Genomic DNA, 17,054 nt, shown 5'->3' with positions numbered 1-17,054 from the left:
CGGACGGCATTTCCTGCAAATTCGACTAAAGCCTAGGAATCGGATACTACATTTACAAAATTTGGCTTTAACCGGGTCCCGAATTCAGTATTCGCCAAAAGCTCTGTGAGCTAGCTCAATATCCTTCCCCATCAACCTAATCTGTCTGTGTGGCACGCCCACCCACAGTCGGCACTCGGAACATCGCGTAAGGCTTGGTGCGCAAATCCGTGCTGGATGGGTGGTCAGTTCAACAAATACTACTCAGAGACAGACATCACTCACCCATTCTGATAGTCAGGTGCGAGCCATAACCTAGAGAAGAAAAGCTGAGTATGCAAAAATAGGTTTGAATCAGATACCCACTGGTTAGATGTAAAGTACAAGTAGGTTCCTCCACCATTTTGCAGCGTGACTACAGATAACGTATCGGCCCACTTCATGTGGGGTCAGCTAGTCCAACTGTGAATAATTACTTACACATACCTGGATGAATGGGGAGCGGATGAAGGGCTCAACTATTCCCGTCGTGGCATTGTATCGATGTATAGCATTGTGCTCTGGAGCAGGTTCGTCAGATTCTGTTAGTTTTGTTGGCATAACGCAATATTATCAGTTACCTTGTGAGCCCACATAAATGTAACCGGTGCTATCTGTTTCGAGGCCGTCTGCATGTCCACCGAATTCGCCTAGGGTCTGCACGGCTTCATGTGCGAGCAGAGCTGCGTACGGGTTGACCGAGGAGGGTTGTTGTTTGAGGTACGATGTCGGGACGCGATACAAGTGGCGGCTGGTGAGAGGTGTCACATAGATATATTCGCCGTCTGCACCGCACGCGTGTAAGTTCGCCTCATGCTAAGTTTAAGTTTCGGAACAAAAAATTTACCTGCAGAGAGCGCAATACCGTCTGCTGCGAACTATTCAACAGTCAGTTTATTCCTCATTCCAGCGTTCTGCGACAAGAAGAGAACATTACCGCAGACATAAATTGAATAGCGTTTGGAGGGATAATGGGATGGTAGTAGAACGGAACTATGCCAAGCGTTAGATTTTGATATCTCTTAATTCTGTGAGCGTTGCTCACCCCCATCATAGACGGGCACAAAGTTCGGGTCAGGCGTAACAGCGACGTGACCGTCCAGGTGTCTCCATGACTCCCCAGTAGCTAGATCAACAACAACGAGGGCTGGATGATATGGAGAACTGTCTGTGATGTACGCGTACCCTCCACCCCGCAGGTCAAAGCGCACATCGTTGATGGAGGAGTCAGCATATACGACGTAGTCCGGGAAGGTATATGTGACGAAGCTCGTTCCATTCAGATAAAAACCGACGAGCTTGGGGCCTCCTGGGACTGCGGCCAAAAGGTATGTTCCGTTGACTCGGGGACGGCCTGTGTCGAGTGCCCACACGCGATCAATTCCATCGACGACGACAGATTGGACAAAGATAAGCTTGTCAGTTGCGATACTATATCCGGGGTTGCTGACGTTGGCGAAGGCAGGGGGAGTGTTCCACTCCTCACTGAACACATGTCAGGATATGAACGGAACGGAGCTAATACCTAACGTACTTCGGCCAAGCAGCCTCTGATGTTGAGCTATTGAACACTGCCAAGGTGAAGGTTTCATTCCCACGGGGGAAGCAAGTGAAGATTGTTCCGTCACTAGCTACCCCAACACCCTGTTGCATGCGTGATTATCGGATATTTCTTTGAGAGAAGAGGAAAAACATACCGTAGGCCAATAGTTGTAATACGCGTGGACGAGCTCAATTTGAGGGCCAAATGTACCAGTATCATAATGAATGCGAGCTTGGGAGAGCTGGGAGTCGTTCCCAATGCCATAAGGGAGGGCCGAAACAGACTGTCCCAGGGTAGAGTTCGGGTCCGGGGTACCAGGCGGAGGATATTCAGGAAACTATAAACAGCGTAAACACAGAGCTGCTATCGATAGTAAGGCACTCACGTCAAATACACTTGAGCTCGTCTGTGAGAGCGCGGTCGACGCCCAAAGGCCGAGGGTAAGTAAAGTCAAGGCCATCTTGGTCTTGGTTCATATGTGAGGACGTGGCGCCTTTATACCTTGGCATTCATGCGCCACAATGCTTGTGGGTCACGTATCTCTGAGAAATTCATACGTGACCTTGCCAAATGTTGCAAGAACATCACATCAATGCCGGAAAGAACCCTTCGGATGCACGATAGCATCATCGCAAAGAACAGAGCATCAGCATCGATGAATGAGCGGCGAGGGGGCTGAAATGATCTCACCGCTTCTCTCTGGAACCCGCTGTCCACATGTCCAGCGTCGAGGCCAGCAGCTGAGTACCCGTTATGTCTTGGCTCTCATATGTCTTCAGACGGACATCCGCCGGAGGACTGCACAATACCTGTGGTCAATAACTATAACGGCATTGGTACTCGTCATAGTTCTAGCCAACCGAACACGGGCTCCAGGTTCTCGACGCGCATCATCGGTGGGGAAGATGATCATGCATTGCAACAGAGAGTACCAGTGTGACCCAGACATACAGACAAAAGAAATTACATACGAGGCACACAGAGCTTCGAAGAACATAGCCATAGTCGATAACAACGTAGACAGCGACAAAGAGAGCGAGGGGGTCATGAATGGACATCATCATAACAGCGACGCAATGAGCCAAGGATGCACAGAAGCGAGCGGAGCTGATCCATGCGTGACGTGCGTAAAAGGAAGGTGACAGGATTCTGCAGTCCAGGGTTGTGCTCTAGAAATTATGTCACATGCAAAGTAAGTGAATTCGCTTTCCCACCTAATACATCCCGGAAAGCCGTCGGGCCAATGCCTCAATCAGCTGTGGTTGTACACCAAACTCGTGAGCCAGTTCGTTGAATGCCTCTCCACTGGGGCTGGGACGCCCACTCGTGTGGCTCTGGTGCATTTCCTCCATTTTGGGCTGAAGAGGCGGAGGCGACAGAGATGTAGAAGAGGACCCGCTAGGAGAGGACGTTGGGAAAGACGCCTCCAAGATGTCAGAAAGCTTGCCCATTTGTTCGGCAGTGAAGGCTGGAGAAAGTTCAGATATACAATGTATAAACGACGACGAACCTCACATACCTTGGCAATCCATCGCAGCCCGAACTACTTGGGTAGTCAACGACGTCCAGTCCGAAAGAGTATTTTCCTCGTTCCGAGCGAGCAAAACTTGTAGAGCAGCTATAAGAACTGCATCAACAACTGCAATTACAACGCAAACCTGCTGGCCTCACCATGCGTGATATCTGAATGGTAAGTCGTTGTAAGCTCACGTTAGGAAAGAGATGCTCTCAATTCTCACCATACAAAAGGTCTCTCAGAGTGCTTGACCAAAAGACTCGGCTATCATCGTCCGCGGGGAACTTGGAGAGGATGCTGATCAAAGAGTGGAAGGGGAGCGAGGGTACCTTGAGGAAATGACTCTGCAACAACTTCAAATAAAGGAATGGATGCAGACCAAATCAGGCAGACACATACATCGGGAGATCGAATGAGATGTAATAGCGAGTTTAGCTCCACCTCTGACAGCAATCCACGCTGGAGGGTCGATATAACACGCTCGTTGTCCAATCCGGAAAGTGAAGGTCGTGAACCTTCAAAGTTCCCTTGCCAGGATGGGAACAGCTATCATTCAGGTGAGCCAAAGATACGGGCGAGGGCAGACGCGCAGAATGCCAAGCACTAATAAATTACTTACGGCTCTCATAAGCTCTTCCTGGCTGCTCTTTGTAACCGTGACTCCACGCGCACGCTTTCCACGACCAAGTACAGAATTTTGCGCACTGCGTAGGGCGGCTTTCGCAATTTCTGCATTGGCAACTTCGACGTAAGCATGGCTCAGAGTTTTGCCCTTGCGATCGAGAAGAACGTGAACGCGTTCCACAGGGTGTTTTAACCATGCCGCGATGGCAGGAGGAGTAATATCCTGGCATTATGGAATTGTCATGATCAATGGATTCATTCCAATGAGAACACGAAATGCATACCCAAGGCACGTTGTCTACGCGCAATACAACACGCCTTGCAGATCCTAACTCACTGTGGCGTTGAGCGCGACGACCAGCGACCGGCGTCGAGGCACCCTGAGCACGATCCATGAAGTCATCGAAACTCTCAACCCCTCCCAGATCTTTTCCAGGTCCTCCATCGAAAGCACTCGGAAGAAGGCCTTCGTCGTGCGCAGCATATTCCGCATCGCTGTATGCGCGTTCCTGGACGCCTGACATCTCCCGCGCAAGCCTTTTACCTTCGGCGCTCCAGGGATTAGTCTTGTGCAGCTGGAAATTGTCCACTTTCGCTTTGCATACCGCACACTCCATATCCTTCTCTCCCACAATGTTCAGGGCGCTGGTAAGACATGCAGAACATAGCGGGTGTAAACAGGGCTCCAATATTGCGAGCGCCCCACCACTCGTCCCGCAAACGGAACAAGCAAAGACAATTTTCTCGAGCTTCTGCGCCGATCCGACGGCATGCATGGACGTTTCATAAAACTGGTCAGGCTCCTGAGCCATCGAGAGATCAGACGAAAGATTGAAAGGATCTGTGAGTGCCAAAGGGAGGGACTGAGATGGGAGAGTGGAGAACGCAGGCGGGTAGGGATCATATTCGTCCTCAGAAATATCAAATAATTCAGTTACCTGCTAAAATTTTGAACTAAGGACGGCACATAATAGGATAAAGCTAGCGCACCTGTCCGAACGCCGGTCTGCGACGGGTATGAGCAGGATCTGTCACACTCCCTCGCAACCTGAATCCTGGTTGAGGAGGAGGGGTATTTATGACTGAAGGAGCACGGAAGGAACGATTGGGTGTCGCGAGCTGGGTCGGATCAGGAATTTGAGCAAACGGAACTTGAGTATGCGTAAACGCACGGGCGCGGCGCTGAGTGGAAAGGAAGGGAGCAGGTAGCAGTGCTAGTTGATAGTTAAGGTAGAGTATTCCTCCAGCTGAATCTAGCAAACTCACCCTTGTCGATGATGGGAATGCTAATATCAAGACTGGATTCATCAGCTATTATGATAGAATCTGGTTAGCTACCAATTCGGATAGTTCGCAAACTAAAACTGAGAAATCAAAGACCATAGCCGGAAAATGTGTATAAGTAACTTATGTGACGTGAGCTGTGCCACTGATCAAACACCTTCAAGGTGAACTTAACTACGATATGGATCGATACTCAGCACAGCAAAGCCTTGATCAGGCATCCGCAAAACTTGATCCAACTCAACTATACAAAGAGACAATCGCAACATCGTGGAAGAGGTACCATGGATCTCGTAGCATATATGCGCATATACTCACCAAGGTATTGGGAGTCATCGCCAGAAGTGACCTTTATACCATTTTCGTTTGCGCGCATTCTCCAATTTTCTGCAATATCGGCAAAGCTTGTGGAATCCATGTTGACTTCGGGCGAGAGCGAGAGACTGAGGCGCCTACGACCAGCGACGGATGCAGGTGTCGCCAAATTCGACCCATTGGACGAAGAAGACAGTGAACGAAGACTGAAGGGGGTATAAGGAGTCGATAAGGTAGTTGCAGGGGTGTATGGCGAGCTGACATGACGATACTGAACAGATTGTGTTGCACGCTGGGGAGTGACGGGAGGATGGCGGTCGGTCTTTGAGCGGGTCACGGCTGGGGAGGTCGGCGCAGAGACAGGTATCGAGGAGGGTCTTGTCATTGTGATCTTCGTCGATGGGGGCTTCGCCGTAGTCGTAGTCTTCGCCGTAGTCGTCGTCGCCTCGCCCTTGTCGCTTCAAGATGAAGGCGAATGTTGAGAGCCGTGGGAAAAAACCGCGACGCGACACGATCACATGTCATACTTCGGTTACGTAAGTCACTAAGTGCCGCGTCGAGTCGACGCGTCCAAACGTGTCGGTATCGTCGACGCTCACATTTCTTGATAATAAATACTAGGACGACAAGATCATTAACGTTTGGCATAAAATGTGAGATACGGTCGACAATTCTCCTGCGGAAATAAAGACTTTAAGTCCTGCACAAACAACTGACAATCCATAATGCAGACTCAGCTGATAGGCATTCTCCCTATACATGGAGTAATACGCCTGCAAAGAAAGAAAGAGCAACTTTAAGTGTGATTGTGCACGAGAGGCGGAATATATGTCGCCATTATCTCAACGAGGTTCACACTATACACATTGATGTCACTAACATCACGGCCCCGTATGCTATATAGATTATCTACAGTTCATACCGGGCACAACGTTGGGCTATAATACGAGTCACAGATACTGCGCGCGATTCTAGAGGGCTTGGCTAGATAACGTCTGGTTACACCCAGACTGTTGATGCTTAGCCACATGCACCTATACATCTGATTCTCACTACATAACAGCGGGGATCGCCAGCATAAATATGATTCTGGACTAACAGGCAATTTCGCAACATGAGCCGCCGGAGAAACAGTGACCTGGGTCGCCCCTGTGGGCCGATGTGTCTGTCCCGTATCCGTCTGCCATGAACCGCGTAGGTCAAACATATCCGCGAAGTGATAGGAAGAAACATATAAATACTGGCTGGAAGGCGCCAGCAAGTCCATTTCGCGCTTACTCTCGACTTGCAAAATAAGTCGAATATCCTTCCTTTGTATCTTCATATTCTTCGCATTCTACGTCTTCATTGTGCCGGCACAATGACTATTTTTCCTAAAACCACCTCCGCCTCGCTGATCCCCGATATGGTCAACCAGATCATTGACGATGGTCGCTTAGAGTTGGTCGAGAAGCTCGGAGAGGGAGGCTACGGCGTCGTCTATCGCGCCATTGTCATCGAGTCAACGTCCTCGTTGAAGCCAACGGAATATGCCGTCAAGATCCTCGCGAAGGCCTGTGAGCGTTCGCGTGAATGGCGTCTCCAGCGACGGGAAATCGCTGCTCACACACTCGTTTCGGATCATCCAAACATTCTCACCCTACATCAAGTCATTGAAGATGATAACTTCATCTATCTCGTCGTGGACTATTGTCCCGGCGGCGACTTGTTCAGTGCCATCATCGACCGCCACGCGTATTCCGAGAACGATGACTTGGTGAAGAAGGTCTTCGTGCAAATCCTCGACGCCGTTCATTCATGCCATGAGAAGGGCATCTACCATCGTGATCTCAAGCCTGATAATATCCTCTGCATGAATGAAGAGGCGTCAGAGATTGTCTTAGGAGATTTCGGATTGTCAACGAAATCCCGCACGAGCACGACCTTCGGGTGTGGAAGCTCGAACTACATTAGTCCCGGTGAGAATTCATGGAGTTATAGCTGGTGTTTCCAAGCTAACGACATCCCACAGAGTGCATAGGGAAGGAGTGCAGATACCGTCCATACTCCCCCCGTATCGCGGACGTTTGGGCACTTGGTGTCATACTGGTCAACATGATCGCTGGCCGTCACCCATGGAATAACGCTGCCACGGACGACAAGTGCTTCATGCGCTTTATGGTCAGGCCCGGATTTCTACGCAAGATGTTGCCCATCTCCAGAAGTGCCAATACGATCCTGCGAAGGATTTTCACTCTCGATGCCGGCTTGCGCATCACCATCCCAGAGCTGCGCACGGCAATTCTGAAGGTCGATACCTTTTTTATGGCCCAGGACGAGATCGAGAAGGGAAATCGGTTCCTGCGGTTCGCCGCGGCCGCCTATGCTGCAGATCGAGCCGACACCGTCTGCTCCGCTGCCATCACGGCGTTGCGCGAGGACAACGAAATTCAAATTGGATCTGAGCACATAGCAGATGAATTCATCGCGGAAGACGCTCAGAGCCACCTTAGAATCGCCGGAGGTGCAGGCACCACTGCCTTCGACTCTGAGTCTGAATCCGAGTCGGGCGAGGATAGCGACGGGCTCATCACCCCAGAGAGCCATGCTCAGGATTCTGCAAGTCTAGTGAAGGTTTCCAAGGTGTCAGACGGGGCAGACGTGGGTATCGTGGACTCGCCAGTGATCAGAAAAAAACATGAGCATATTTTGCCTGTAGAATCACTTATAAAGCGTCTCAAACACGTGGCCTTACGATAGAGATAATCGAATAGAAGCTGAACAGAGAGGATAACATTCAGTCTTGTGTAAATGTGTGCCGCAATACGACGATAGCAGTAGCCAGGACGTTTGGCATTGCGACTAGTCCGAAATAATGATGGTGCCTATGTAAGAAGTCTGACCAAGTGATTCAATCGCCTACGATAGATTGATCTGGGAATTCACTCACTATAACGTGATGCTAAAGAGCCTCTATCCGACTCTTCGTCTCTGCTGCTTGCTCCTTGAACAGCATAATGCGCCTATACGCATCTTCCTGGATCTGCTGATATTGTATTTCCATCTCGCGCCTGATATACTGCTCCACGGTCATGTTGCCCTCTTCTTCAGTTAGTGACTTCAGGCTGCGAACCGGAAATTGCGCCATAATAGGCGTGAACGCTAATGATGACCCTCGAGCATCCGGCTCGACAGAGGTCGCCTCAGTTTCTGAGGTTGGCGGAGCCGCAGCTGGGCTAGCATGTACGATGACGGGGGAATTGGAGGAACGAGGAGTCGACGGAGCCGGGGCAACCACAAAAATAGCGGACTGATTCATATCAGGCTCCTCTGAGATTGGTTCGGGGTCTTCTATTGGCACATCAACATCAGGGTTATTGCCCTTTGGACTGGGGACAACCACTTCAACTTGCAGCTCGTCCTTTCCTCTCTGTTTTGGAGCAATGCGGACTACATCAAGAGGATTTGACATCTTGGTTGATCCCTGTAGTGTTACAGGCGGTACCAGGCCAGTGCGCGAAGGAGGCGCTTCGTCTATCTCATCATCAGATGATACATCCACAACCCTCGCCTTGCTGGAGGTCGCTTTTCCCTGATTCTGCACAGGTGGAGGTGGCCCTTTCTTGGATGCCGTCGTCGATCTCGTTTTCGACTGGTGAGGCTTTGGCGCCAGCGGTACATCAGATTCGGACTCTACCTGGGTGCGGGACCTTGTACGTGTATGGTGCCCCTTCTTCGTAGGAACACGATCCAGATCCGACTCTTCGGAGGGTGCGGCTGCGAGTTTCTTAGCCTTAGGTGGTCGACCTCTTTTTGGTTTCTCTTTCGGCTGTTCCATCTCCACCACCATTTCTACTTCCATATCAACATCATCGCCTTGTTCTTCATCCTCTTCAACGATTGCTTGTATCGCCTCTTTGGTCTTCGCCGGCAGTTTGCGCTTGGATTTTGAGACGCGCTTTCCAACCTCGCTTTCGTTGCCTCCAGCCGTGGATTCAACTTCCGAGTCGGCAGTTTTCCGGCTTGCGGGTGTCCTACTATTGGTGCCAGTTGCGCGTGTAGACTGTCTCGATGCTGGAGTCTTCGAGGTTGTAGATAGCTTGCTTCCTATGGTCCGACTCTTGGATCTAGTAGTACCACCACCCTGGATTTTATCCATAGCTAATTCATCATCTGAATGCAAGGGTATTGCCTCCTTCCGTGACGCGGTAGTCGCTTTTGTGACTCTCCCAGGAGTCTGTTGGAAGAAGACACAAGGCACACCCGATTTCTTTTCGCGTTGGAGGTGCTCTTCACTACACAGCAACAACTGATCACAGGCCATGACGCATATAAAAAGGAACAAACCAACGTCGGATTATCACCAAAATCCCATCCACTCAGCGAAAGATTGCAGTATAGACAAGTGGCGGTATCGTCCCCGGGAGACTGTGGAGTGTAGATAAATCCGGCTTTTGCCATCTATAAATGCATAAGTTGAGACTCCATTTGCGACTATAAACTCGCGTACCTTCTTTGAACTGGCCCCATGCCCTTTCACCGCATCGTGAGGCCATAGCTTATTTGTGGTAAATGTCTCTGTCCGAGCCTTCTCCATAGCCTTACTTGAGGGCAGACGTGTCAGGTCCGTAAATTGATGACTGTGCCACTGTACGTGAGGTCCACGTAAAAATTATACAGAGATACTGACTTTCCGTCCTCATCAACATCATAGATCAACCCGCATCTCGCGACCGCCCAAGCACATGTGTTACGACACTTCTTCCAGTGGATGTCGAACGGGTTATCATCTGGGTCCCAATCGCTGAGTTCTTTGCCGCACATGAAGCAAGTGACATTATCCTTGTCTTCAGAACTTGGGTTGTAGTAAAAACCTGCCTCGGCAAGAGTCTGCGGCGTCGCTCTATGAGACGAGGGGTGTGGCCATTTAAGACCGGCTGTTGATCTCGTCAAGGACTGTTTGGATCGTTTCGTCTTATTGAACGTTTCAAGGCGTGCTTTCAGGCATTCCATCGCAAAGAGAACACCCAGAGACAAAGTTTCCTACGACCGAAGCAAAGACGAGCTGGTGGTGCATCTCAGGCAACGCGTCTGTGGCTAACTCTTTCGGAGCTACAATTGTCAGAAACTAAAGCTTATATATCTACTTCGAGAATTACACTTACTATACATGGCTTGTAGCGTATTAAAAGAATAGAAAAACCTCATCTAAGTGCCGAGTCTTGGCCAGGTTCACTAGTCACGAATTGAATACTGATCGTTTGACTCTTGCGTTGCGCCTCTTATGAACACCTTCGAACTCGCACAAATTGTCTTTTCGGAACCACTATGAGGACCTACCGACGCAAAGGAGCTAGTCTGCGTGGGCAAGCCAATGCTGATGATACCGAAAACCTCTCGGACACCGAGTCAACAGATGTTCCTTTATCCAGGCCACTCAAGCGACGAAAATTACGGGTCGACGTCGTTTCGCCCAGCATAGCTCATAATGATGGAGTAACAGGAGACGACCATGGTCAGTTCCTTGAGTCCACAATTGTTATCACCTGTTGCCTTTCGAGTTATATGTCGGTGGGATCTCGCATTATGTGACCTGTCTCGGTTGGCCTAGTGTGGCTATTGCCATTCAAACTCGTGCCGGATGCTAAAGAGGTGCCTCATACTAATACTGTATCGTGGTCGCTGTGTACCACATTTGCCAATGTTTCACTATTCCCAAACGTTTGACTTCATTCGCACCTAACTCTCTTTAGTTTCTAGAGCTTCGTCGAATGGGACGCTGTTGTCAAGGCAGAAGACGAATGTGCAGCTCGGATCGCTAAGCGAGATCCCATCGGTCCCTAGACGTCTCGCTAGCTCCGATACTCTCCTCGTCTCATCTGAGACACGCTTTTCACCCTCGCCACAGAAATTTGCCAAGGATCTATCCGACCTGTTCTCGTTTGGGACGGAGAAGCCTGCTGCTGTCAGGCCTTCAACAAAGCATAAGCCTTCCAACATCGCGAAACGCATGCTTCGGAGGACAGGAACAGAATCATTAAGTATTAGTAGTGAAAGCAGTCAGAGTAGCTTGGCCGAGGGCTCTCGACGAGTACCCGCACCCCCCAAACTCTCCAAAGCACTGTCTGAGCCTATGCTCGACACTACGCTCACTTCTTCAGGATCTGGGAGTCGACCTATGACGCCGTTGAAGGTGGGGTCGCTAGACGACGTCTCCTCCCCTCCCATGACTGCAAGTGCGCGTGCCTCTCTTTCATGCACCAATATTCGCACCTATGCCGGCCAGTCACGTTCCTTCCTAGTTGCGCTTCCTACAACCCAGATCGATTCATTGTCCCGAACAAATTCGCAGTCACAGTCGTTACTTGAAGACGAAGAAATTGTTAGTAGCCAAGCAGATGACTTCGAAATTCAAGAATCTTACACGGATCTGCGAATGCGATGGGGCGTCGACAATTCTGAAGATGATCCTCGCCCTGTATCACCTATGCACGACTCACCGGAGGATCGAGGGAAACGGAAAGGGAAGGGCAAACAGGTAGATGTGCGACCGTCTCCTTTGCCGCCTGGCATGATGAATGACTTGAAGAGCATTACCGAACTACGGAGCAAAGGAGAGAGCAGAAGATTTTTAGATGAGGTTGGCTATTTATTCGAGGGTTTGGATGCCAAAGCTGCCCTCGGCGTTCGCAGAAGTAGGTGCGCGCCCAACATACCAGTGAAGAAGAGCCTTGATTGACGCCTGTACCTGCAGCGCGCTCGAGATAGTAACGAAACTTTGCGATCTGGAATTTTCTCGCAAAGCTAAGGCTGCCGACTTCTTAGGGCGTGCATGGGAGGTTTTCCGCGAAGCGGGAGCAGGCAACGGAGATAAGGTTTGCTACTATCTATTCACCCTTTCATATACTCATATTTTGTTCGAAATGCCTAAGGTTCTGAATTCCGTCTTGGTTTTTTTCGCCGCGTTAGTCTCCAGAGATAGCCGGGACCTTGCAGACTTAGCTGCGAAGACAGACTTTGCGTCCACACTTTACGACTTGCTGGCTCCGCTGGAGCATGCCAATGATCCACTCTGGCTCATCTCTTGCTCCTTGAGCGATGCTCAATTGAAGAAGGCTGGGATACCTAGGTTGGAAAAGACACTGGTGCGGTTGTGTGTATCCTCCTTTATTTTATCTAATGAGAGAGTACTCAGCTGTCAAACTTGCACAAATTGGTGAGGGAAAAATCGGGGCTAGTAGACAGCGGCGACATTGTAGGTTTTCCCTTTACTCTGTGCACTAAACAAAGTGTCATAAATTGATGGGTTTAGATATCGAATCGGCTGCTGATCTCAATGGCACTGACTGCTCTTCCGTCACATATGCAAAGTTCCGCACACCTACCCCCTGTTTTGAAGGGGTTAACGCTTGAAATAAGATCGGTTTCCTCACGCATATCGGCATATATCACCGGCCTGTCATTGATACCCTTGCTTTCATCTACAACATATCTGGACACTCCGTCATTACTTCACGTGGATAATTGTCTACAACTACTCGATACATTCCTCCTTGGGCGCTGGGCTAATCAGCCCGATGCCGGGAAGATGTGCATGGACCGACTCTCAGCTCAACGAGAGAAGGGTCTTGCTAAGGCACTCATAAATCTGTGCGTCGCATGCGACGCCATCTCCCGAGATCCAGACTATCTTGATCAGATGTCCATTGGTGAGCTCTATCTAGCCCGTCGCTATAAAATCACACTGAGAGTGATCAGCTAGCCGATGCATGGAATCTACTTTGCGGGTCTTGATTAATTTAACTCATGATGATCTCTCGTGGTGTCAGGCAGTCCTTCAAGAACCATCGGCCGTACCCACAATCATGCGACTCATCGTTCTTTCCCACTGGCAGCGGATTGATGCGCTCGGCGACCGCAAACACCGTGGAGGTTCATATAACGCCAATATTGAGGGAGAGCAAATTGATCGCGCAGCTCCAGCGCTCGACCGTCTCTGTCTGGCTTTGGGACTCCTCACAAATCTGGTGCAAGTCTCTCACGAGGCGAGAGAGACAACCAACACTACCCGTAAGCCCCACTTTTGCAAACGACAGCCTGTGCTGATTTTATATGCAAGTGTTGGACTTTCGCTGTAAAGGAAAACGAGCCTGCACAAGAGCTTGCCGTTGTACTTCTCGCGTGAGCGCGGTAGAATGTCTTGCGCTGGTTTATGCGGACCGTGGTGAATCGGAGAGTGAGCTTGACCCCGTCGTGCGCGGTCATATGGCTGTACTCTTCGGCTTGATTATGCAAAACTGTCCGGAAAATCAGAAAGCCTTGCTTGGTGCGCTGCCTGGTCGGTCTGCTCAGCAGAAACTCGACTCGCTGATCGAGCATGCCCGCGAATTTACGCTGGTATACGCCGAATTCACCAAGAGAATCAGTAGTGGTCTCGAAGGCCAAATAAGGGATGAACAGCAGGATGACTTCGTACATACTGATATAGATGGCGGGGGGGAGAGTGTGCTACGAGACAGACATGGAGAATCGGTTGCGAAGGATGTGGTGTCGTTCCTCGAATTGCTCAGAACACAGGTTTGAGCTTTTTTAATATTATGTCTACAGATATTGTTACTCCAGGGTAACCACAGGCTCTAACATAGGTATAATTTCTCTGCCACACGTCGAAAGAATTTTATAGACGACGATGAACCTGACCTCTTTCTGTTCGCTAAATCATGGGCACCCAAGTTCTTGTGAGGAAACTCGGTTGCGAGGGGCAGCGCATGTTGAGGATACAACTCGGGTGTGGCTGGGCCAAAGCTTTCAGTGTCCCAGATAGACACGTCACTGGGGTATGATCGAGGAACAGCCCGTATCTCAGGAGCTTGCTGGACATGCTCGTTATGCTCGTCATAATTATCACGTTCCCGGGATTCCTCGGCCACATGAGAATTGTCACTTCGTCGGCTGCCCCTTCCATGCCATTGTAATACATTGGCACGACTGCCGGAAGAGCCTGGAGTGCGTATAGGGCTGCGAATGAAGCCCGCCTCTCGCTTAGCGAAGAAGTTGTGCGTTTGGCAGACCGTGAGGCGCAAAATCGGGAGTTCAATGCGATTGGACGGGTCGCTGCAGAAGATGCGTCTCAGGATGAGGTTGACTCCAGGCGAGATGGGTAACGTTTGGAGAAGGAAATTTTGATTATTTATGAATGCGCAGTAACATTTGTCGTCCAGGGTGGCACGTCGCCACGGGTTGTGCCCCGAGATCATGGCTGTCAAGACTACTCCAAGCGCCCATACGTCGTTGGATCTAGTCGAGTACGCTTGGGTGTGATCGTCCCTTTCGATGCATTCTGCACTGCTCATTGAGCGCCAGATAGGTTATTTTCGGGGGGCAACTTACCAGGACTCATATAATGCGAACTTCCAGCGCCATACGTACCGCTATATGGCCGCCGAGTGGACAACCCGAAGTCGCTCAAATAAACCTGGGTTCCGTCTTCGCTGCACAAGATGTTCTCCGGCTTGATGTCTCGATGGAAGATACCCAGCTCGTGACATGCGTCCACAGCGTCTATGATTTGCAGGAAGAGTCCCTTTACAAGATCATCGTCGCCATAAGCAATACCACCATCCAAGAGGAACTTAAAGAAATCTCCGCGAGGACAGTAGTCCATGACCAGATATAAGAAGAAGCAATCCTCGAGGACACAATGCAGGGTGAGAACATTGGGATGATAGGATGCCTTCAGATGGTTCGAGATTTCCAGGCGCTGGCGGTCGTGCCGAGGCGAACCTTTCTCTGGCTTGATGATGCATTTGACTGCATATTGAAGAGGATTTTCCTCTGAAGAAGTTGTGTCGATTGCAAGAAATACCACGCCATTTGAGCCAGAACCGAGGGTCGATGTGATAAGGAGTCGCCCATTGTCAATCGTATGGCCTGCGAGGTCGGGAATGAGAGAGCTTCTGTGTGCCATAGTGTCGAATTGCAAGTCAAGGAGCTAGCTACACCTACCAGGGAAGGTGGAGTTTATCAAATGCTGCCTTGGCTATATGACTTGCTGTCCAAAGTTAGGAGGGCCGATCATATCCAGTGTGGAGACGGAGGTGCGGATATGCGGACACGGCGACATTGACAGACTGTGGCTATAGTGACTCCACGCATTGTTCGAACGCCCAGGTCGGAAGACTCATGAGCAAACAACCACAGCCTGGACCGTTCTCGAATTTTGCGACGTGGCCAAAGTCGGACGTTGACCCTATCTTTTACTGGGCAATGAAAGAGGGGACATTCCGTTTTCAAGTTGTTAGACAGGAGTCCGTTGGGGGGGGGGCTACAAATATGGATTACGGACTCACGCCGATCTCCTTGTAATATAGACTGGGGGGAAAGACTTAAGCATCACTGTCACCATTAGAAAAATGACCGGCAGTCACGGAAGACGAAACATTTGAATATCGCTGGGAGAGATTGATGGGAGAGAATATGGATAAACCGACGGCTATTAGTTACAGAACAACATAGCCCTTGCAGAGTAGAAAACAAGGCGGGCCGATTGCGAAACCGGAACAAAAAGGATATGAAAGAAACATGGCGAATTTCGGTCAGTCATGAGCCAAACTATGTCACCATTCGGAAAGTACCACTGAGGACCTCGGATGGCTGTTTCCACTCACGAAGACATGCCAAGCACCCCCAAGACACCAGGCCAATGGACAGCATTCCGATTTACTGAAGATGATCCGACCCGACAGAGTCTTCGAAGATGATAGGCCCGGACCAGCTCGCCATGGAGTAAATTGACGAAACGGTGAAAGCAAATGAGGCTCGGTCATTGCATCCTGAGGAGCGATCATTCGCTTCGTTCTCCAAAGAGGCGGCACCATCGACCGAGTTAGACAAAGTTCCAAAATCGTACGCATTCTGTAGCGACTTGTGACCACCAATTTTCGCCCAGACACTGTGTTGAGTCAACTGAATTGAGGGAGAAATCGTGGAAACCTCAGACGTTGCTGTTCCGCTTCGGCGATTCGCCTCGCGGGCCTGTGCCTCTGACAGAGGAATAAGGGACAGGTGGTGTGGTAACGAATCGGGTGCTTCGGGTAGGCTGATTTGTATTCCGCGAAATGTGGCAATATGAGGTAAGGCTTCGCCGTGATCATGTTGAAAAGATGAACTGGTAACCGGTCTATGCACAAGATGAAATCGCGGATGCGAGACACCGCGAGGCTGACGCGGCTGTGTAAAAGGCGCGACGATCCTGCCCACGAGATTGGCCTTCCGAACTTTCGGATGCCGCGTTTCTACTGATTTGTAACCGACGGCCTTAGACATTTTTCAAGTCCCTGAGCAGAATGGGGGTGAAACGCGGAAACGGAATTCGCTAGACTGGCATGTGTGTGAATACCTGCGAGCGTTACAAGCCAAGGATAGCGTTACCTTCTTATTGCGTTGACGAGCAAGGAAGTTCGCGACGACTCTGGTCGTATAAGAACTCAAGGAGGCTGGCATCGTTATGGTCAGAATCAAAATTCGAGCAACCAATTCGCTTTGTGACCGGCTCCAACTTGAAGTACTTGCAGATAGCAATCGGAACACCTCTGAGTGAAAGTAGATTGTAGTCATATTATCCAGAGAGTGCCCTAGAGGGTAAAATTGGAGACAAAGGCTCTACGGACAAGCAGTGACAAACCCGAGTCGGCGGTGAAGTCTGAGACTCAAGTTAGGTCAACAAATCTATATAGAAGGGGAGGACGGGGCGCTAAAAAGCCACAAAGCCACATG

At 50.1% G+C, this 17,054-nt stretch overlaps 7 protein-coding genes across 7 annotated transcripts; 2 read left to right on the top strand and 5 right to left on the bottom strand.

Annotated features, from left to right (window-relative positions):
* Positions 1-136: 136 nt before the first annotated feature.
* FIBRA_08101 (uncharacterized protein) lies at positions 137-2,021 on the bottom strand (the record flags this gene model as incomplete). Its single annotated transcript, XM_012329758.1, has 11 exons — positions 137-212; positions 265-294; positions 346-416; positions 466-539; positions 600-803; positions 866-896; positions 956-1,011; positions 1,064-1,503; positions 1,553-1,662; positions 1,716-1,898; positions 1,947-2,021. The coding sequence occupies 11 exons, from the start codon at positions 2,019-2,021 to the stop codon at positions 137-139; spliced, it is 1,350 nt and encodes a 449-aa protein (XP_012185148.1).
* A 226-nt stretch (positions 2,022-2,247) lies between these two features.
* FIBRA_08100 (uncharacterized protein) lies at positions 2,248-5,685 on the bottom strand (the record flags this gene model as incomplete). The annotated part of the gene is made up of 11 exons (XM_012329757.1): positions 2,248-2,359; positions 2,783-3,029; positions 3,081-3,179; positions 3,233-3,244; positions 3,301-3,421; positions 3,477-3,623; positions 3,697-3,924; positions 3,986-4,639; positions 4,692-4,915; positions 4,968-5,012; positions 5,304-5,685. 11 exons carry the CDS (start codon positions 5,683-5,685, stop codon positions 2,248-2,250), a joined length of 2,271 nt encoding a protein of 756 aa, XP_012185147.1.
* A 975-nt stretch (positions 5,686-6,660) lies between these two features.
* Positions 6,661-8,039, top strand: FIBRA_08099 (uncharacterized protein; the record flags this gene model as incomplete). The annotated part of the gene is made up of 2 exons (XM_012329756.1): positions 6,661-7,258; positions 7,312-8,039. 2 exons carry the CDS (start codon positions 6,661-6,663, stop codon positions 8,037-8,039), a joined length of 1,326 nt encoding a protein of 441 aa, XP_012185146.1.
* A 202-nt stretch (positions 8,040-8,241) lies between these two features.
* FIBRA_08098 (uncharacterized protein) lies at positions 8,242-10,292 on the bottom strand (the record flags this gene model as incomplete). Its single annotated transcript, XM_012329755.1, has 4 exons — positions 8,242-9,574; positions 9,631-9,740; positions 9,790-9,919; positions 9,970-10,292. 4 exons carry the CDS (start codon positions 10,290-10,292, stop codon positions 8,242-8,244), a joined length of 1,896 nt encoding a protein of 631 aa, XP_012185145.1.
* Positions 10,293-10,607: 315 nt separating this feature from the next.
* FIBRA_08097 (uncharacterized protein) lies at positions 10,608-13,862 on the top strand (the record flags this gene model as incomplete). Its single annotated transcript, XM_012329754.1, has 8 exons — positions 10,608-10,794; positions 11,033-11,978; positions 12,034-12,154; positions 12,212-12,424; positions 12,475-12,534; positions 12,592-12,988; positions 13,038-13,349; positions 13,399-13,862. The coding sequence occupies 8 exons, from the start codon at positions 10,608-10,610 to the stop codon at positions 13,860-13,862; spliced, it is 2,700 nt and encodes an 899-aa protein (XP_012185144.1).
* A 53-nt stretch (positions 13,863-13,915) lies between these two features.
* On the bottom strand, positions 13,916-15,246 carry FIBRA_08096 (uncharacterized protein; the record flags this gene model as incomplete). Its single annotated transcript, XM_012329753.1, has 2 exons — positions 13,916-14,619; positions 14,670-15,246. The coding sequence occupies 2 exons, from the start codon at positions 15,244-15,246 to the stop codon at positions 13,916-13,918; spliced, it is 1,281 nt and encodes a 426-aa protein (XP_012185143.1).
* A 752-nt stretch (positions 15,247-15,998) lies between these two features.
* On the bottom strand, positions 15,999-16,604 carry FIBRA_08095 (uncharacterized protein; the record flags this gene model as incomplete). The annotated part of the gene is made up of 1 exon (XM_012329752.1): positions 15,999-16,604. The coding sequence occupies one exon, from the start codon at positions 16,602-16,604 to the stop codon at positions 15,999-16,001; it is 606 nt and encodes a 201-aa protein (XP_012185142.1).
* Positions 16,605-17,054: the final 450 nt, after the last annotated feature.

The sequence above is a fragment of the Fibroporia radiculosa genome (assembly GCF_000313525.1).
Source record: "Fibroporia radiculosa TFFH 294 genomic supercontigs, scaffold29990, whole genome shotgun sequence".
Classification (NCBI taxonomy): domain Eukaryota; kingdom Fungi; phylum Basidiomycota; class Agaricomycetes; order Polyporales; family Fibroporiaceae; genus Fibroporia; species Fibroporia radiculosa.
This window is presented reverse-complemented; position numbering and strand designations above follow the sequence as displayed.